The sequence below is a fragment of the Schistocerca americana genome, chromosome 1 (assembly GCF_021461395.2).
Source record: "Schistocerca americana isolate TAMUIC-IGC-003095 chromosome 1, iqSchAmer2.1, whole genome shotgun sequence".
Lineage (NCBI taxonomy): Eukaryota > Metazoa > Arthropoda > Insecta > Orthoptera > Acrididae > Schistocerca > Schistocerca americana.
In genome coordinates, this window is record NC_060119.1 from 527,559,911 (window position 1) to 527,581,819 (window position 21,909).

The 21,909-nt window shown below is 42.1% G+C and overlaps 1 protein-coding gene across 1 annotated transcript in view; it reads left to right on the plus strand.

Moving 5' to 3' along the window:
• The window catches only part of LOC124624589 (condensin complex subunit 1), a 213,413-nt gene that overhangs the window by 138,019 nt on the left and 53,485 nt on the right, over nucleotides 1-21,909 (plus strand). The window contains exons 11-14 of the mRNA XM_047149116.1: nucleotides 7,241-7,373; nucleotides 16,723-16,976; nucleotides 17,063-17,195; nucleotides 19,735-19,823. Of these exons, the coding sequence (XP_047005072.1) occupies nucleotides 7,241-7,373; nucleotides 16,723-16,976; nucleotides 17,063-17,195; nucleotides 19,735-19,823 (609 nt within the window). The remainder of the gene's footprint in view (nucleotides 1-7,240; nucleotides 7,374-16,722; nucleotides 16,977-17,062; nucleotides 17,196-19,734; nucleotides 19,824-21,909) is intronic.

Genomic DNA, 21,909 nt, shown 5'->3' on the forward strand with positions numbered 1-21,909 from the left:
CCTGTTCATGTCGAGGCCCACAGAACTGCGAATTCTTCCCATGGTGTAATTTACACCAGGCTGCTCGGTGGTCTGACCGAGGCCAAAATACAATCTTACCTCTCTGTTCAGGATGTCATTGCCATTTATCACGTAATGAAAAAGGTAGATTCCTCTTAAGTGGCCACCCCCACTCTATTTCTCACCATTGATAGAGTGGTGCTTCCATCCAAGCTCAAAGCAGGCTATGAAATTACCACCGTCTGGGCATACATTCTGAAACGATGCACTGCTATCAGTGTCATCAAATTTAACCACACAAGAATGAATTGTCGACATCAGCCAAACGTGTCACCTATGTTAGGAATGCGCACGAGGGCGATTGTCCACTTCCTTCTCCTCACTGTATCAACTGCAAAGGTGGACATGCTGCCTCCTCTCGGGAGTGTCCAGTGTATCTTGATGAGCAGGGTGTTCAAGAGATCCAGGTAAAGGAAAAGGTGCCTTATCCAGTTGCTCACAAGTTACTGACTAGTCACAAACCCTGTGTTCTCCCGTCTGGTACCTATAGTTTTGTTCTTGTTATCCCTTGCTCCATGAAGGATATAGCCACGTGACCTCCAGTTCATCTCTGAGTTTGTGAAATAGCCCATTGTCATGGTAGCATCGCCATCCCCCCATCCAGCTGTGCAACAAGCCGTCGAACTCTCGCCTCTAGGGGCGAAACCACAAGCTACATAACCGGTAGGCCAGAAATGCTCGAAGAAGTCTTCCAAAGGCAAACTGTCTTCGATGTGTCGGCATGAGAAACCTTAGCCCAGCCAGCCTCCGTGTCACCGGTGTGCACCAACAACCATTTTTCGGTGTTGGACTCCACAGACTGACCGCTCAAGCAAGCTGATGCTTCTGTGAACCCCATGGAGCAGGATTCTCCTACTTCTGTGCCCCATTGTAGCACCTCTTCCCCAACTGTCACTCAGCAGCTGCTGAGGTGACATGCCCATGCCTCTTCATCATGACTCTCCTCCAATGGAATGTTCGCGGCCTTTGATCCCACAAAGAGGATTTACAGGTGCTTTTAGTGTTGCAGCGTCCCTTTGTGCTCTGCCTCCAGGAAATGAAATAATGCCCTCACGACCGCTTTGAGCTTTCGCATTTCTTACCGATTCGTTATGACCTTCCCCCTGAGGTCGTCATTCCCTCTCATGGGGGCATCATGCTTCTCATATGGGATGACAGTCTTAGTCAACCCATCTCGCTGATTACCAATCTTCAAGCTGTGGCAGTTCGCCTTTTCCTTCCCCACCTGACATTTTCCCACTTTACTGTATATGGCCCTCCATCATTCACTGTCACCAGGGCCGACTTCCTTCAATTCATTGGGCAGCTGCCTCACCCATTTTTGTTACTCGATGACTTTAATGCACATCATCCCCTTTGGGTTTCTCCCAGGACCTGTCAGAGAGGTGCTCTCTTGGCTGACCTCCATAACCAACTTAACCTTTTCTGCCTTAACACTAGAGCACCCACTTTCCTTTCCGACTCCTTGCACACCTATTCCTATTTGGACCTAACCTTCTGCACTGCCCAGCTTACCCATAGTCTTGAGTGGTTCGTTCTTTCTCACACCTACTTGACCGACCATTTCCCGTGTGCTACCCATTTGCTGTCCCCTACCCCATCCGCATGCACACCTAAATGACAGCTTCCCAGGGCTGACTGGCTGCTTTACACCTCTCTGGTGACCTTTGAAGAACAAGATTTCCCCAGTTGTGATGAGCAGGTCGAATATCTAACAAACGTTATCCTTACTGCTGCAGAACGTTCCATCCCCTGCACTTCCTCTCTACCATGTCGTGTCCCAGTCCCTTGGTAGGCTGAGGCATGTTGTGACGCAATTCATGCACGTAGACATGCTCTCAGCATTTTTAACTGCCACCCTACTTTGGCAAACTGCATTCATTATATACAGATAAGTGCGAAGTATTTTCGCGTTCTTCTGGATAGCAAAAAAGCTAACTGGATTTCATTCACTAGTACTTTTAACAGTTCCACACCTTCCTCTGTCATGTGGGTCAACCTGCGACGGCTCTCGGGAACCAAGATCCATTCCCCAATTTCCGGCCTGACAGTTGCTGATGATGTCATCATGGACACTATTGCTATCTCCAACACCTTGGGCCGCCATTTTGTGAAAGTTTCTAGCTCTTCCCATTATTACTCTGGCTTTATCTATCGGAAACAAGCAGAGGAGGCTCCAGCGATACCCTTCCCTTCTCCGAATTGTGAATGCTACAACTCCGCCTTTACTAAGAGGGAGCTACATCGTGCTCTCAGTTCATCCTGATCCTCCACCCTAGGGCCAGACGCTGTCCACATTTAAATGTTGCAGCACCTTTCTCTAGCGGGCAAGCACTTTCTGCTTAACATGTACAAGCGCATCTGGGCAGAGGGCCCATTTCCTGGATTCTGACGTGAAGCCACCATCATACCCATACCTAAGCCCGGTAAGGACAAAAACCTTCCTTCTAGCTACCACACCATCTCCCTTACCAGCAGCGTTTGCAAGTTGATGGAACGTATGATTCATGCCCGGCTGGTGTGGTGGCTCGAGTCTCGCTAGTTATTAACAAGTGAATAATGTGTATTTTGAGTGTGGCGTTCCGCAGTTGACCACCTCGTTAATTTGTCCTCTCATGTCATGAATGGTTTTCTGCAGAAATCCCAGACTGTGGCCATGTTTCTCGATTTGGAGAAGGCCTATGACACCTGCTGGGTAATTGATATCCTCCGTCCTCTTTACATGTGGGACTTTCGTGGGTGCCTGCCTTGTTTTCTTCAGGCATTTTTACAAGACTGTGTTTTCAAGGTGCGTGCGAGTTCTGCCTTGTCGGATTCCTTTATCCAGGAAAATGGTGTGCCTCAGGGTTCCATCATGAGAGTCATCCTCGTTGCTATCGCCATTAACCCTATAATGAACTGTCTCCTGTCGGGCATCTCCAGCGCTCTTTTTGTTGACAATCTTGCCATCTACTGCAGTTCTCCATGGACCTGTCTCACTGAGCAGCATCTTCAGCACTGGTCTTGGTCTTCTTTACTCCTGGAGCATCGACAATGGCTTTCGCTTTTCCCCTGACAAAACTGTCAGTATGAATTTCTGGTGGAACAAATGGTTTCTCTCTTGGTCCTGTTGACATTCCGTTCGTTGAAACTATGAAATTTCTGGGGCTCATGCTCGATAGGAAACTCTCTTGGTCCTTCCATATGTCTTGCCTTGCAGTCCGCTGTACACGGTTCCTCAGTCTCCTACATGTCCTCAATGGTACTTCCTGGGGTGCCGAACGAACCATCCTCCTCCGTTTGTACCGGTCCCTTGTGCATTCCAAACTCGACTATGGTGGCTTTGTTTATGCGCCTGCACACCCATCCCTCTTACGCTGTCTCAACACTATCCATCATCATGGCATCCATTCGGCCATGGGCTCCTTTTACACCAGCCTGGTTGAGAGTCTGTATGCTGAAGTTGCTGAACTACCACTGTCCTACTGCCATGACTTTCTCCTCAGCAGGTATGCATGCCGTTTGTCTGCCATGCGTGGCCACCCCTCCTATGCTACCTCCGTTGATGATTCTTTTGATAGTCAGTATGGGGCTCATCCCTTGTCTCTGTTAACTCCTGGAGACCGCATTTGCCACTTGCTACAGTGGCGTAACTTCATACTATCTGCAACTTTTCCAGTGGGTGTGAACCCTTCACCACCTTGGCTTCGTGAAGCAGCCCATGTTAACCTTGGCCTTCATTAGCTTCCTAAGGACACTTCTCCAGCCTCAGTCTATCACCTCCAGTTCACGACCTTCGCATGGAACTTTGCTATAGTATCTTTGTCTACACTGATGACCCTCGGACTGACTGTGGGATTGGGTGTGCGTTCATCATTGGCACCCGTGGCTTTTGATATCGGCTTCTGGCACACTCCTCAGTATTTATAGCCGAGCTCTTTGCCTTGTATGAGGCCACGGAGTACAGCCAGCAACACAGCCTTTCCTGTTGTGTCCTCTGCTCGGACTCACTCAGTGCCCTCCAAAGTCTATGTGCACTGTAAACTGCTCGTCCCTTAGTGCAGCAGGTCCAAGGTAACTGTCACTTGCTCTCTCTTCGTGGAGCTAGTGTCATGTTTCTGTGGGTCCCTGGTCATGTCAGTCTGCCAGGAAACAAGGCTGCAGGCCTCGTGCCGCAGCCTGCGAGTACCTGTATTCTCTCCGATGATATCTGTGTTGCCGTCTGTCAGGAGGTGGTGTCCCTTTGGCATTGCCAATGGTCCTCCCTTCACAGGAATAAGCTTTGGCTTATTAAGCATCTCCCAGCACATTGAACGACCTCTTCAAGGCCCTTCTGCTGGGAGGAGGTTATTTTAACTCGGCTGAGTATTGGGCACTGCCTTTTTAGCCATTGTCATGTGCTAAGTGGCGCTACCCCACCACTTTGTACACATTGCACCCAAGTTTTAACTGTCTGCCACTTCCTGCTGGAATACTCTTTTTCTGACAATTTACGTTCCAGCTTGCGTTTGCCTTCTGATTCATCAGCCATTTTAACGACCGACGCACAGGCTGTCGACCGCATTGTACTTTTTATCCACCAAAGTAGTACGTTGAAGGCCATTTAATTTTTAGTTTTGGACCTCCATTTCTGTATGGTGTTTTCTCTAGCCCTTTTTCCATGTGCCTGTTTTTAGCTGTCTCCTATTCTGTCCATTGGGACTGACATGTAGTCGTTTAACTACTCTTGGTGTCGTGTTCTATAGTTTTGACTTGGGCATGTATGACCCCTGTTGTTTTTTGCATCCTAAAGCAAAACACACACACTTCAAAGTTGTGCCAATTGCCAAAGCTCTGGAGATTGCAACATTCCTTGTAGCAGACTTCATTTTGAAGCACGGAGCACCCTATTTGATGATCTTTGACTGTGGAAAGGTTTTCCAAATGAGAATAGTATCAGAGGTAATTTCATGTCGTGGCACCACTCTCGGAATGACAACTATCTACCTCCTACAGATGAATGACCTCACAAAATGCTTTAATAAGATGTTGGCAGACGCTTTCAAGGTATGTTGATGTCTGACAAAAACTGGAATATAATACTGCCTGTTGGGACACACATATAATATTGTGAAGGAGGCCATTATAGGCTTCACACCGTTCTTTCAGCTCCACAGTCAGAAGGCTAAAACAACAGTGGATACAATGTTCCATTTCAGTGGGACAATACTCGGGAGTATTATGTGAAACACATCACTTTCAGGACTGATGAAGCCAGAGGGATGGGTTGCATACAATCCCGAAAGAAGGACTGAAAGCACTATAACACCAAGCACAGGCCAGAAGACTTGGTATGGTTTTTTACACATCCTGTATGGAAAGTGGGACTATCAGAAAAGTTACTGAAACAATGCTTTGGGCAGTATTGTATTCTTTATTGATTGTCAGATGTCACACGAAGTCAAGGATTATGACCCTTCATCAAAAAGACAAAAATAAAGAGGTGTCCTGCATATGTAGCCCTGCTTCAGTTCTGAGGAACATATCAACAGATCTCGCTTAGGGAAATTGAAAGCCTACTTGATGATTGTGAAACTTCAACAGAAGTTAACTTTGCTACTCATCATAGTGAAGAGAATGTGACAACACGACCCTTCATCTGAAGCAAATTGATGGCCACAAATGTCTTTTTGGGGCTCCAATAATTTGGAAATTGCGTGGGGAGAGATCAGGACTGTATGGAGAATGTGTAATGGCTTCCCACCAAAACTTCTGCAGCATACTCAAAAAACCTTGGCAACATGTGGGACCACGGTCCCAATCTCCCCCCACGCTATTTCCGTAGTTTGGGAGATCTGAAGAAAGACATTGGTGGCCATCAATTGGTTGAAGAGGTGCATGCCTGGGTGCTATCGTGGATCCTTAGACAACTGCAAACATTTTTCATTGTGATCATCTTGTCTCACAATTGAATAAATGTAGTAACAGTTACAGTAATTACTTTTGAAGTAATAAACAGTTTACTTATTTCCTTCCATCTTTCTCGTTTTCATTTGGCTGGCCCTTATATTTATAATATCGAGAAGGTGTTCTAAATTTCTTATGTTTATAATGTTTACAAGTTCTGGGATATTTGAGGTTTGTATTAATGACAGCTCTCCCCATGCATTTCTGTTTGTAAATTTATGTCTATAATACACATGCTTTCAGCACTAATTGTTGTGCTTTATTGACAACTGTGTTTTTAAAGGTTACGACAATAGAGTATTATGCTAGTTAATACATATTTTACTCAGAGAAAGTGTTCTAGTGAAAGAGGTTTTTAGTAAATGAACTGAATAAGTACTTGCTCATTTCACACTTGTTTATTTTCAACAAAGAGAGGAAGTAAGCATTGATTTCATTCGGAGATTGTCCAAATCGTAAATACGTAGCTTTTTCCTATTTGTGGATCTGAGACAGTTTTCATATTCAGAAAAGTCCAAGTGGAGGAAGTGTAAGATATAGAGAAGAAATTTAAACTAGCTATTATGGATTTTCAGTTGTTAATGTCAAATATATTCATGTCTTACACGTTATAAACTGTTAGTCTAGTAGTTACTGTCCTGAACTGATCCTATGTATATGTTGTATGAGTGCTAATCTCTTAAGTGCACAAAAGGGAAGAAAGAATTTCTTCTTACTATTGTAACAACTCAGTCCCTAATGACAAGACAAAATTACACTTGTAGAGAAGTTTTATCTGCTCCACCTAGTAGAGAATAGCAGTCAATTGCCTACCAGTGGAAAAGAGTGAAGAACAGTTGACCTAGGAGGCAATAAAAAGGTAGAGAGGAGGAGTAGAAAGGTGAAGGGAGAACCTATGGGGATGGAAGTTGATCTGGGTTGATGTTGCTGCAAGGTTGATAAAACCTGAAGTATAATAATAAATTCCGTTTATGGTCTTGATAGCACTTTTATTACGCCAACGTACATTTCAAAGCCACAGCTTCATAATAATTAAGGGTTCAGTGGGAGCTTCAGTGTGATGTGAACACACCAGAAACACAGATCTGTATATTTTATTTTATTTTGTCTGTGTCATCTCAATCAAGCAACTCCCACATGTTCAACATACACAGTTTCAAATACAAGTCTCATGTGGCCTTTTGATATTATTTAGTGAAATAGTTTCTTTATAATATGAATTATTTATTTTACTTACTATTTTCTGTTCTTACAGGAACAGTGTTGATATAGAAGAACTTCATGATAACTGTGTGAAATTATTCCGTAAAATTCATTTTATGTATCATGGTGAACCTGAAGAGAGTGAAGAAAGTAAGGAACTTAAACGTGTCATTGCATTTTTAAAGGTGAGTTCATTTAATATTAAAATATTTTTAATTTTTATCAGACATAACCTATGAAAAAGATGTGCTTGTCAAATGCACCACTGAAAAGTTTTACGTTCTTAGGCTGTGATGCAGCAAGTTGCTGGATTTGGACGGGTTACTCCTGTAACTGAAATATCAGATCTGAAGACGGTTCTGGATGAACTGAAACCGCTCATATGAATAAAAAGATTTTTTGCAGTCAAGACGGATTATAAGTAACAGACTCATCATCCACAGAATTACAATATCCAAATGTTCCAAAACTTGTTAAGTTTCTGTTACATTGCCCCATGGAAATGTGAACATTTATGAGAAATTGGATGCAAAGTCAGCTTTGGGTTTACTCCTCATCATTTCAAAGTAGAGCAGCTGTCTGTTGCACCCAAAATTCAATAAAGCGAAAGATTTTGCCACATTTTACTTTCGAGAGTTCCTGTATCATACATCAATGACTTTGAACTTGGATCTATTTCACACAGACCTTCCTAGAACACTCTAAACAAATCAGAACTTCATGCTGTTGACAGAGAAATCTTGTTTTCCTCATCAGTCAAGAAGGGCAAAAGCCAGATCTTTTTTTTGTTTTTTGGACCATTCTTTGGGTGTCTGTGGCTCACCTTCTATGTGAAGTGTTCTGATGGTGTCACTCAACTCTCGTGGCAAGTGTCCAGTTGAAAGTGTGATTCATATGAGACTCAGCAAGATCTCTTGCTAGAGAAGATCAAGCTCACCTTAACTTCTGTGTTTGAGTAAACTTGATGCACGGTGGATAAGAATTCACACCATAAGCAACATCTACTGACTTGAAGGAAATGGCCAAAGGCCATCTTCTTGTCTGGCAACTTGATGAATAAGCTGCATGCATTTGGTCACGACAGTCCACACCACCTTTTGTCATATTGTAAAAATTGGTTATCTCAGGTTTTCCCAATTTAAGATCATTGTTTACTGCATGGTGCATAGAAGTAATCAGTTTTGCACCTGTTGACTCTTCAGGCACAGAGGATAGCAGTGTCATGTCTTCTGTAACAGTTATCTTCACACCTTGTTTATTATTAGATAGAACCTGCTGTGGTATCTCCTTTCAGCATGCTCACGTATGTGAGGCCCTGTGTGGGAACATTGTGACCTTTCCTCTAGTTTGAAAGGGTGTGACCATCTCTGCCTTTTCCGGAATAATGTAGGCATTATACAAGTAATTTGTACGAGCTTCAGTCAGGCACTGAATTTTCAAGCCATATTTTGCCGGTTTGCGTGGCATATAAATTCTAAACCATACCTTCCACGGAAAGATGCAAACATTGCATCGACACACACTGATTCTGAAAACATCTGTCTGTCCCTTCAGTTGCGAACAAGATGTAAACAGATTTGTTGCCCGATTTGAAAATGGCTGTATACACCAATAGACCAATTAGTGCCTTCAATTCAGTGACATCAACACCTTGTAGATGGATAAGCAATCATTGGTATACTGTGCTCTTAAGCTTAGATATTTTCAGATTTGAATCTTCAGGTTTTGGCGGCGCAAAGACTGTTCCATTAAGTTTCGGGTGTGCAGCCGCAAGAAATCTCCTTCTTCTTCTAATATTTCGGCCGTATAACGTTCAGCCATCTTCAGAGTGAGCCGCAAGACTGCCGCTCCAGTGCTCGCTTCGTCCCTTTATACTCGTGTACCGAGCGACTGCGCATGCGGCCACAGATGCAAATGCGCCAGAGACGGTCGGCGGCAGAGACGTGCATAATGCGCGAGTTGTATCTATGACTCCGCAGTCGATCTGTGTTGGCATGTCGATGTATCATTGTGAGCTGCAGTGTGACGACGTCTTTAAGAGTTCATTACAGCAAGTGCCGGATTCCATGATTTATCACAATTGAAACCACAATATCTATTTATTAAATTCATCGTCAAGTGAATTTCAATTGCCTCCTTCACTATCGAGTCCCAAACGGATGATGTAGTTGCCAAAATTTTGACGTTGTCATACAACATACTGTGACCATTATCAATACAGTGCTCTGCCACTGACGACTTGTTAGGTTGTAAAAGCCGTGTGTACCTCCGGTGTTCTGTACATCTTTCTTGGACAGTACGAGTTGTTTGTCCGATGTAAGGAAGGCCACATTCACATGGAATTTTGTAAACTCCAGATTTTCTGAGCAGCAAATCATCTTTGATGTAGCCCACGAGTGCAGCTGTCTTGGGTGGAGGATGAAAAAATTCCATGTGAAAGTGGCGCTGTAGGCTGCATGATGCACAGCTGCACTCCTGACATCCATGGTGAGGTCTATCTTTGCAACCATGACACCATGCAGTGTGGTACAGATGAGTCCAACAACATGCCTAATGGACCACTCAGGATTGGCATCACGTTCTCTTCGCCGAAGAGTGTTGCATATGCCTTCAACCAGACAATCATCAGAGACATGTTTGGAGGAAACCCAATCAGGCTGAACACCCTAGACACATTGTCCAGCTAGGTGGAGGTTCCCTGCTGCTTTGGGGCGCCATTATGTGCGGCAGACGCACACTGCTGTTGGTCACAGAAGGCGCTGTAATGGCTGTACGATACGTGAATGCCATCCACCAACCAACAGTGCAACCATATCGGGAGCATATTGGCAAGGCATTTGTCTTCATGGATGAGAATCTACACTCCAATCGTGCACATCTTGTGAATGACTTCTTTCAAGATAAAAGATAACATCATCACTCGGCTAGAGTGGCCAGCATGTTCTCCAGACATGAACCCTATCGAACATGCCTGGGATAGATTGAAAATGGCTGTTTTTGGACGAGATGACCCACCAACCACTCTGAGGGATCTACGCCGAATTGCTGTTGAGGAGTGGGACATCCTGGACCAACAGTCCCTTGATGCACTTGAAGATAGTATGCCATGACGAATACAGGCATGCATCAATGCAAGAGGACATGCTACTGGGTATTAGAGGTACCCGTGTGTACGGCAATCTGGACCACCACCTTTGAAGGTCTTGCTGTATGGTGGTACAACATGCAATGTGTGGTTTCCATGAGCAATAAAAAGGGCAGAAATGATGATCATGTTGATCTCTATTCTGATTTTGTGTGCAGGTTCCAGAACTCTCGGAACTGAGGTGATGCAAAACTTTTTTTGATGTGTGTATATCTTATTGAAGGTTAAGGGAATCAACCAGTTTAGATCCCAATAAGCAGTTCACATATTATTGCCACACAGGTGTCAATACACGTAAGGTAAAGACTGTAATGGATCGCTTTATGGGGAACAAGTATGGATGGGCTGCTTATCAATCCCCACAGCAGACAATGTGGTAAGTTGGTGTACTGGAATATGCTCAGCATGTGACCTAGAGCACTTAGATTTTGAAGCACACGGGACATGGCTGAGACTGATTGAGCACAACCCTGCATTTACATGTATACTTCGCAAACAAAGGTGAAGTGCATAGCAAGGGTACTTCCTACTGCATCACATGTTAGATTTTCTTCCACTTCTATTTGTGCATGAAGTGTGGGAAGAATGACTGCTTAAATGCCTCTGTGCGCACATTAATTAGTTAAATCTTGTCATTGTGGCTCTTAAGAGAATGGTATGTAGGGGTCTGTAGTACATCCCCATCAAGCTATCCCACTGTTCAGATGCACTGCCAAGCTCTTCGTACCTTGGCATGCAGGTGTGCCATGGATAGGGTTGTTCGAGGGCGTGATGCTATGTGCAGGTATTTGAGACGCAGCAACTTCTGCACTTTCACCTTGGAACAAGTAGTTTGGCTGAGTAAACAATTGCATGGACTTTGGAAACCATATTGTTTCTACTGCTTCTTATTTAATGACAATAAATCAGCAAACTTTAGCAACTGCAGGGATACTAATGAAGTAATATTAAATGGGATCTAGTAGGATTACCAGAAGTGTGTCACAAAAAATGATGACAGAGGGACACAAGGTGGGAGGAAATTCATAAGCTGATGGAAAAAAATCGCAACACCAAAAAATAATTAATGCAGAGTGACGACATCTCAGGACTATGTTTGCCAAGGTAAACATATTCAAGTGATTAACATTGGATGATCACAGGTTAATGTAAGCATGAGATAAGCCATTGCAAATGTGAAATGCTGGTACATAAATAACTGGTGTAGCGGCCAGAATGTTGAATGCAAGCATGCAACATGTATTCATTGTGCTATACAGGTGCCATAGATAAGTTTATGGGATGGCTGTTGCATTTGGTCAGTCAATACAGGGGCGGTTAATGCATGTTGTGGATGATGCTGGAGTTGTCATCGGATGATATCCCTGTATTGGAGACAGATCTGGTGATCAAGATGGCCAAAGCAACCTGTTTACACTCTGTAGAGCATGTTGGGTTACAACACAGCAGTATGTGGGTGAGCATTATCTGGTTGGAAAACACCCCTTGGAATGCTGTTCATGAATGGTAGTACAACAGCAGACTGATGTACAAATTTGCACTCAGAGTGGGTGGGGTAATCACAAGGGAGATCCCACTGTCATAGACCAGGTTTAAGTTCAGTGTGTCTAGCATTCAGGCAAGTTGGGTGCAGGCCAACTAGACTCCTCTTAACCAACACGTGGCCATCACTGGCACCATGAGAGAACAAGCGGTCATCAGAAAAAACAACAGATATCAACCCTACCCTTCAATGAGCTCTCAGTTGACACCAGGGAAGTCGGAAATTGCGGTGGTTTGAAGTCAGAGCAATGCACGCTGCAGAGCATTTGGCTCGGGGCTGTACTTCAAGGACAGTAACCGATTTATAACAGTTCGTTGCGTCACTGCCGTGCCAACTGTTGCTCAAATTGCTGCTGCAGATGCTGAACATCATGGTCTTCCCTAGCAGTAGTGCCGTGTGGCCCTTTGGCGCCTGGTCGTCTTGCAACTGTACATTCTCATGATCACTGCTGTCACTGTACATGTACAGTGGCTACATTCCTGCTGAGTCTTTCTGGAACATCACAGAAGGAGCATTCAGCTTCTTGTAGCCCTATTAAAAGACCTTATTCGAACTCAGTGAGGTATGGGTAATAGTGTCTTTGTCACCTTAAATGCAATATTCGCTACCAACAACTCACCACTTTCCAATCTCAAAGCTAACTAACTCTCATGACCATTACATTGTTTATTTAAAGCAAACCTGAATTGTGTTCTCATACTGATGCTACTAGCACCATTCTTACGTGGATGGTGCAAAATCTGTGTAGATATCATCTTTAAGCTGTAGAAACACATCCACCAACTTTCATTTATGTCACACAGCTCCTCCTTGGTATTGCAATTTTTTACACATCAGTATATGTATACTTCATTGTACAAAGATATTTAAAAAATTTCAAAGACTTAAAGAATGTAGGAGAGAACAACATTCGTTTTAAAAATAAAGAAAAGATGTTGCACAGAATCATTCGGGTCAATTCATCAATGTGGATTCAGATGATCAGGTAGAAGCGAATTACCCTAGTACTCGTCATCCGGTAAGCCTGAAATGTGTTAAGTATGCAGCAGATAGTGTCTGGATAAAAAAAAACTTTACAACAGACACATACTACCAAGCTTAATTACCCTCTTTTAAATTAGGTAAACAGTCCTAAGACCTGACACTATATAGCATGTGAAAAACGTCGGAAGATACTTCTATTTATCACACTGTGGTTTTCCGATATACATACACAGCAGTTGACAGCAACTATGAGGAACTCCTTGATTCTTCAAAGTAGATGTGAGAGATGGAGGAAATGGTGCTATGCCAGGATTAAACAAAGTGATAGAGGAGCACTTTTTGAGTCATCAGCTAATGCTGCTGCCATGAATACCTCCCCTAAGCCAACCTCCTCATCTCAGAGTAGCTCTTGCACCCAACACCCTGAATTATTTGTTGGCTGTAATACAATCTCTGTCTTCCTCTACAATTTTCACTCTCTACAGCTCCCTCTAGTACTATGGAAGTTATTCCCTGATGATGTAAAATGTCCCATCGTCCTGTCCCTTCTCCTTGTCACTGTTTTCCATATGTTCCTTTCTTCGTCTATTCTGTGAAAAACTGCCTCATTCCTTACTTTATCAGTTCACTTAGTATTCAACATTCTTCTGTAGCACCACATCTCTAACAGTTAGATTCCTTTCTGTTTTGGTTTTTCCCTACTCTGTGATTCCTTAACTTAAAATGATGTGGTCTAAATGTACATTTTCAAAAATTTCTCTCTCAAACTGGCCAGGAACATACTCTGTTTGTGCTAGTCTGGTTCCTTATGTCCTCCTTGCTTCGTATGAGATGCGTTATTTTGTTTGCAAGGTAACAGAAACCCTTGACTCCATTTACTTTGTGATTATCAATTCTGATGTTAAAGATCTCGCTATTCTCATTTCTGCTGTTTCTCATTACTTTCATTTCTTCGGTTTGCTTTAAATCCATGTTCTGTGCTCATTAGCTGTTCACTTCATTCAACAGATTCCATAACTCTTCATCTTCACTGACATGAGCAAATCTTACAGTGATATCCTTTAACTCCAAATTTTAACTCCCTATTGCACCATTCTTTTATTTCCACCATAGTTTCTTCTATGTAGGAGATGTGAGAGAGAAGTAATGAGACACATTTTTTATCCACTAAAGTTTTTTTTGAAATAACAATTTTGTCATCTTGTGCAAGTAGTTCCCTTTGGCAGCTTTTCCCAGCCTTGGTAGCAGCGCCAACAGGCTTCAACTGGTAGGGTCTTTAACATATCTGTCACATTTTTGGGATTTTCTTGAGAGTCACAAAATAGTACCCTTTTAGTGCATTTTTAAATTTCAGGAAACAAAAACAGACACAAAGACTCAGATCAGGTCAATATAAAGGCTGTGGAACAACAGGAATGCCTTTTGAGGTCAATGGGGCATTACCATGATGCAGCCATCCACTCATCTACAATGTTCGATCTCCATCGATTCACCCTTTTTGCTAGCCTTTAAAGGACATCTTGGTGAAGCACTTGGTCGTAACTCGATGTCCTGTGGCTGCACGAAAAGCATTATTCAACATGGTGGCATTGCTGTCAGGGTTCCTCCGAGCCATAATCCATAAGTAGCGCTCATCCACTGCAGTAGTAGCCCTTAGGCAGCCTGAGCGAGACACGTCATCGACAGTTCCTGCCTCTCTGTACATCCTCCATGTTTGAACAGCATTGATTTGGTTCACTCTGAGACACCTGGACACTTGCCTTGTTGAGAGCCCTTCATGGCACAAAGTAACAATGTGGACATGATCGAACTGCAGTATTGACTGTCCAGGCATGGTTGAACTACAGACAACACGAGCTGTGTACCTCCTCCGTCTAATAGGCGCTGCTCACGCGTTTTTGTTTGCATCTTTGGGCGGGTTTAGTGACATCTCTGAACAGTCAAAGGGACTGTGTCTGTGATACAATATCCACAATCAACGTCTATCTTGGAGTTCTGGGAACTGGGGTGATGTAAAACTTTTTCTGATGTGTGTAAAACTCCCAAATTGACCTCCTCCTGTGTCCTTAACACAATATCCAGCTAAGATAGATAGTACCACAATTAACAGCAACTAGTCACATGATCCATATATTCTCATTCTTTTCACTTTTATTAATTGTTTTGGTGGAAAAATACTTCTTGCAGGCAAGTATGCTCTTTTACAGTGTCGTGGTATGGGAGTTGGTACCCAATACGGGGCCAGTTGGAGGGCACAAGCCGCTGCTTGGGGTGCCAAGCTGAAAGGGATGCCAGATGCACCACAGCTGTGTAATTCCTATAGATTACATATCACAATTAGTAATGGCCGTTTAGGGCACCAAGTTGTGTGGGACACCCCAGTGAAAGGTTTGTATACAGTGTGTTTCCCAATTAGTGGTGGAAACTGATGTGGGTGGTTGAAAATGTATGAGGGGAAAAGAAGGCGGGAGAAGGTGCCAAATGAGAAGTCGCTTATATGCAGAAAGATCCTTGAACTGGCTGTGGTCCAATATTATCCTTGGGTTGGATGAAATTGTGCCAAATGATGAGTCGCTTGTGTGTGGACAGATTCTCGAATCGGCTGTGGTCCAGTATTATCATTTGTTGGATGAAATAGTAACAAACAGTACATATAAAGAGAGACTATCAATTCATTCTACAGAAACAGTATTTTTAAGGGTGACCCTCTCGAAAATATATGTTAATGAACAAATATTGAAATACTCCAGGTAATTCCCACATGTTCACTTCCACCATTCCCCACATACATCTCTTTAATTTCAAATTAATTTTAGTCAGTGTTGTTGTGATCCTGTGTCCAAAGGCATCCCCTGATGTGTCAGAATGTGTCATATTAACCAACCCCTTCTTTTGGTTGAGTTGTGCCACAAATCTCGTTTCCCCAATTCTATTTAGTACTTCCTCATTAATTACGTGAGTGACCAGTCTGATCTGCAACATTTGTATGTAGACCACATTTTGAAAGCTTCTATTCTCTTTCTATCTAAACTGTTTATTGTCCATGTCTCATTTCCATACATGGCCACATCCCAGACAAATACCTTCAGAAAAGACTTCCTAACACTTAAGTTATATTTGATGTTAACAGATTTCTCTTGCCATTGCCAGTCCACATTTTTATATCCTCTCTACTTTGGCAGTCATCAATTATTTTGATTAATTTGCTGCCCAAATAGCAAAACTCATCTACTTTAAATGTCTCGTTTCCTCATCTTATTCCTTTAGCGTCACCTGATTCAATTTGACTACTCGGTCATCCTTGTTTTGCTTTTGTTGATGTTCATCTTATATCCTCTTTTCAAAACAATGTCCATTCCATTCACCTGCTCTTCCGAATCCTTCGCTGTGTGTGACAGAATTACAATATCACCAGCAAAGCTCAAATTTTTTCTTTTTCCCTGAATTTTAATTCCTGCTCCAATTTTTTTTTTATTTATTTATTTTTTTTTTTATTTTTTTTACTGGTAGTTCATTGTCTAGATTGAATAACTTTGATGATAGGCTGCAACCTTGTCTCACTCCCTTTTCAGCCAGTGCTTTCCTTACATGCCCCTGACTCATTACTGCCGTCTGGTTTCTGTACAAGTTGTAAATAGCCTTTTGCTCTCTGTGGTGTACCCCAGCTACCTTCAGAATTTCAAAGAGAGTATTCCAGTCAGCATTGTCAAAAGCTTTCTACAAGTCTACAAATGCAATAAATGTAGGTTTGCCTTTCCTTAACATGTAAGTTCTTCGTCTATTAACTAAAATACTACAGTGTACCACACTGGTTACTATGCAGCAGACATCACCTCATACATTTTGTCATATGCTGTTCCAGGATTCAATAGCATATGTGGAGCTAATGAACAAAGCCTTACCAGTTATATGTTCATTGCTAACTTCAATGCAAACAACAGATATAGTGGAGGCAATTGAATTCATCACCAGTGCTTACCAATTTGGTTTATCTCAGGCAGAGAACAGCATGCGAGAACTATTGACTTTGGTGTTGTCTGGAAATGAATCTGTTCTGTCTGCTGTATCTGAAGCTTATTACCAGGTTTACCTTAAGACAGAAGAAACTGATTCAAGGTTAGTGATTTATATTATGTTAACAAACATGTTTAACATTTCCTTTTTGGCATAAAAATATGAACTGTTTAATTGTATTACTACAGGAAACATTCAGAAATTGTTGTGAAGAACTTGTGCCACTTAGTGTCAACAATTAATGCTGGACAAAAGGCAGCATTGGACAGTCTGCTGTTGGAATGGCTTAAGAAAGGCTACATAACTCCAGGTGACATACAGGTAGGTTAATTAAATTGCAGTCTTGTTCAAAATAAGTAACACATTAGTTCTTGAATGCCCATTGCATATCATCTATGAAAGAGCGCCACCATTCTGAGCACAGGAGTTACAAAAAATCCATACCAGGAGGAAGCCTAGAAGAAGGAGGAGGAGTTGTTAATTTATTGGCAGTTAGTGAAAATTAATTGGCCACAGTAAAAGCTATGTGATCATGTAAAGACCTTTTGAGGATTTACACTCTTTATTACTCTTAAATATGAAATTACTTTGTCAGTCATGAAAGGACCTATTAAGTACAATACTAAAAGTTCTGGCGCTCTGCTTTGTGGGATTTCGTACCTATAAAATGCTCTCGGTTAACTTATGGATTGTGTTCCAAGCTTTTGATGATATGTTCTGTTGTCTTTGTTAGAAAATCAATTTAACTGTCAATGAGGTCATGAGAATCCACAAAGATGTGATGTACTAAAACCTTCTGTGCTCAGAAGCTGCACTGGCACCAGTTATTATACATCGCATACAACATTATTTTTATACTAAGATTCACAAATGATGGCAGTTTGGACAAAATGAGACACAGGTGGGGATTGCAGTATATTCTGTTCCAAGCAACACTTCTGGTAGGTGCATAAACATGCTTTGTACTTCAAATAAGCATGTATCTCATAAATTACGTCTCTCACATGCATATGTAAAATTTGTCACTACCATCATTACCAATGACAACTCGAAATAAATGGAATGAAAATTCACTAAATAACGTGCTGCAATCATGTTAATGCTCACATTGCCCAAAACATTTACAGCAAAGCGCTCCAAACACTACTAAAGCTCACTGGCTATTGGAGACTGGATGGCACAGGTGCATAGAACAATCCTAAACTCAACCACTATCATTTGTGACTCCCAACTCTAGTACATTACAAAATAAAATGATACTCCCCTGTAGTCTCATAGTATAAAGTGCCTGCTTTCATGCATTGTTGAGAGCATGAGTCGTACCTCCATTAAATTTGTTAATGCAGTCTAATTTTCGTCAAATGTTAATGACTTCATCACAGTAATCTGAAGAGTGGGATAGATTACCTATCTCCTCAACCAAAACCTTATGATCATTCATTAGTTTATATATGGCCGCTCTCATGTTCCTCATTGTGGCACCTCAGAATTTGTATTTTACTTGATGGCTGTCTGATTTCTGGAAGTTAATTAAAGTTTTCCCTCTTGTCAGGTCATAAGTTTCTTCTTCCAGTCAGGCTCTGCTCTTTATGGGTGCTAAAACTATAGGAGTACAGAATTTCATTTAACTCGTGATTCATGATATCGGTAATTAAATAATAACTGTATGATGCAACCACCTGCTTATTTGAAGTGCTAAGGATTCTTCTTCATGTATAATAAGCCACCTGGTGCTAGTAGACAAAAACTCAGGTTTCTGTTACCACAACTAGAATGCAATGGAACAAGTAATCTTTAAAAATCTTCATCTGTTTATGAAACAAGTTAAGTTTGAAAATCTTTAACACATGATATTAATATTACAGCTGGAGCCTGCTCCACTCACGTTTTTGTTTCACATTACAGTTAAGCCACATGCTTATCAGCTGTGCCGCACTACACAAAACCAAGGAATGAGGGTTGGCACAGCATGACACATCTGGTGTGGACAGCACTGTACTGTACTGCGCAGCGGCACAGTTGGTAAACCAAACAGAATGGTACATTTGTGTATCCTGTGTTTGGATAGTGTTTCTCGTTTTCCATTTTTACTGGCATTTACGCTGGAACATTGCTGTGAATCTATGAACAGTCTGTGCAATTCTGCCTTGGTCTGTGCCTTTCTGAGCTGCTGTGCACCATCCATTTGTGCACAGCACATCCAATGTGGACATGGCTTTGTACTGCCCCAGTGCTGGTGTGTCAAAAGTTTTGTTCATGGTTTGCCGGTGCTTCTATGCACTGCTTGTAAGTGTTGTTAAACTGAATGTTATTGGTGTGGTAGGTGATTGAATATCCTGTCCCAGAAATCCTTCCTTCCCAATTCTACTGCTAGGTGCTGGAAAGATGCGGCCCTCAACAAATTCCTTTCCTGTGCCAACCTCTTCATCTCAGAGTAACACTTGCAACCTACATACTGTGTCGATTGACAGTGGCAGGTTGAAACGATGATGGCACTCTTTATGTCATTGTGTGGTACAAGAGCTTGTGTTGCCAGTGAACATCGCTGTCACTGCCAATGACAAGTGAACTTCTTTAGGCAGAAACTATGTCAGTAAAACATTTTGTAATTTAGATTAGTGGGATTATGTTTAAAATAAAATCTTCCTTAGGAATGTCTTTAAAAAATGGGAGAGTCAAGCTTACATTTGGATAAATACGGCAACATGTTGTTATATATTAGTTTATAACATTGTAGCGTTCTTGATATCTATTTCATCATATTGTTAGTAGAAGTCTTCTGCCTGTCTCTTTTTTCCCCCCAAGATATGAAACTTGATACTTCAAATAATATAGATTCATGGATTTTCGTTTGTTCCAGATTATGTGGGAGTGGGTGGCTATGGCAGAACCGGAAATAAGTGCAGAGGACAGCAGACATGCTTTGGTTTTACTGGACATACTTGCTGTGTGAGTTGGATTTCACACAAAAGAGATTTAATGGAAAAAAAACACTTTTTCTAGTAACAAAACGGAAATGTTATGTTAACAAGTAATATGCAGCTGTCTCTCAGCAAAGACTGTACAGACCAAAGACTTTGACACAGGTGTTTGTGTTGTCCTCTCATTTCATTGTTATCATCATTCGTGGCCGTGGATAAATTTGAATGTGAAAAAAACTGGGACTTTGTATGGGCACTAATAACCACACAATTGAGCGCCCCACAAACCAAACATCAACTACTACTTTGACGCACTTAAATGAAAAGCACATAACTAGCAGCAGAAATGTAATTTTCTTTCATTCTTCTTTGATAGATACACTTGTTTGCATGGTCATTCTAATATATTCCATTTTAAAGCCAGCCTATACAAATTCTGGGAGTTGAGTTCTGTGAGGGAGAGTAGTAGCTTACCCTTTTTTTCCAGGAACTTACTTATGCTTGCAGAAATACAAGGCGACATATTAATGAAAGGAGGACTCATTGGGTTTGAATTGCTCATAATCGTGCAGAATTTTCCTCAGTAACAGAGCCAAAAACGCCATTCAAAACACCGGTTTTTAAAGACAAGCTCCTAAAGAGTTACATTTCCTACTTGGAGGTAAATGTTGGCATGCATTTATTAAAAAATTCCACTCCTTCTATATTTAATGTTTTCCCCGACCCACTTTGCACTCCATTTTTTGTGCCTGCATTGTAGGTCAGGTCCATCTATCGACACTAATCATACTGGTGTCCAAACTTAAAGCAACAAACGGGAATTGTGCAAGATTGGTTCATTTTTCCATAAAACCATATAAACAGATGACAGCAAAGTAGAAACAGGGTAAAGGATGCAGAACATAAACAATTCCAACATGCATAAAAGTAAACAAAAAGTTCTTTGTTTTTTCCAACTTAACAGATTTGCTCACACATTCTGACAAAGAGTTAACGCACTCACTATGGTGTGTGACCACATCTGGCACTAATACAGGCCTGACGACAACTAGGCATGTTGTGAATGATGTCATCAATTTCATGTTGAGGCAATAACGCCCATTCCTCCTGCAGAGATGCTCGCAAGTCTTGGAGAGTGATTGGCAGATGCTGATGTGATACGGAATTCAAACTGGGAGAACAAGCAGGCCATGCCGTGCGTGCAGTATCTTCCATTTCCAAGAAAACATTAGCCACCTGTGCTCTGTGACGTCGAGCTTTATTATTCATAATTACGAAATCTGGGTCCACACCACCTCGTAACGACCGCATATGATGTCCCAAGATCTCGTTACAATGCCTGACAGCAGTTAAAACCTGCCACTCCACCTGCACAATTCCATGATGAGGTATTATGAAGATGTATTAGAGCGATCAGCATAATGCCTGCCCACACTATTGTATCCTCCTCAATACCGGTCTCTTTCCACAATGTCTGGATCCCAGAATCATGTTCCATGTTACCTCCAATCACTCTCCAGATCAAATTGGGACTCGTCTGTTAAAAGAACATTTACCCATTGTTCCAACATTCAGTTTGCATGTTGACGACTCCACTCTACAGACATTCCCTTCTGTGGGAACGCATCAGAGGTTACATACAGAAGGTCTCCAATAACTCAAGCCACTCTGCTGAAGCCTTCTATATGCTATTTGCCTCTATACAACACGTCCAGTTGATGCTGTGAGGTCAGCAGCCAGTTGCCGTGCAGTATTAAGGCAGCACTGTCGTGCTGTTACAGCCAAATAATGTACTCTCTTTCTGATATCACATATGGTCGGCCCGGAATTGGTCTTTGGGAAACAGTTTTGATCTCTATAAACTGTCACAACAAACAACAGAACGATTCACATTAAGCCATCGGGCCGCATCAATTTGCAACTGTCCTGTTTTCCTTCTTCCTACAGCCCTCTAGTGCAGAGTTTGGCAGGCATATTCTCCATACCATGCTGCACCATGTGTGACTGTGTACACAATGATTGCAGATGTGGGACTGTTGTGCAAACGCTACCCCTTTGATAAGTGCACTGACGTCGTCATTAGTGTGGTTGTCCATTCACCAGAATGCCATCTT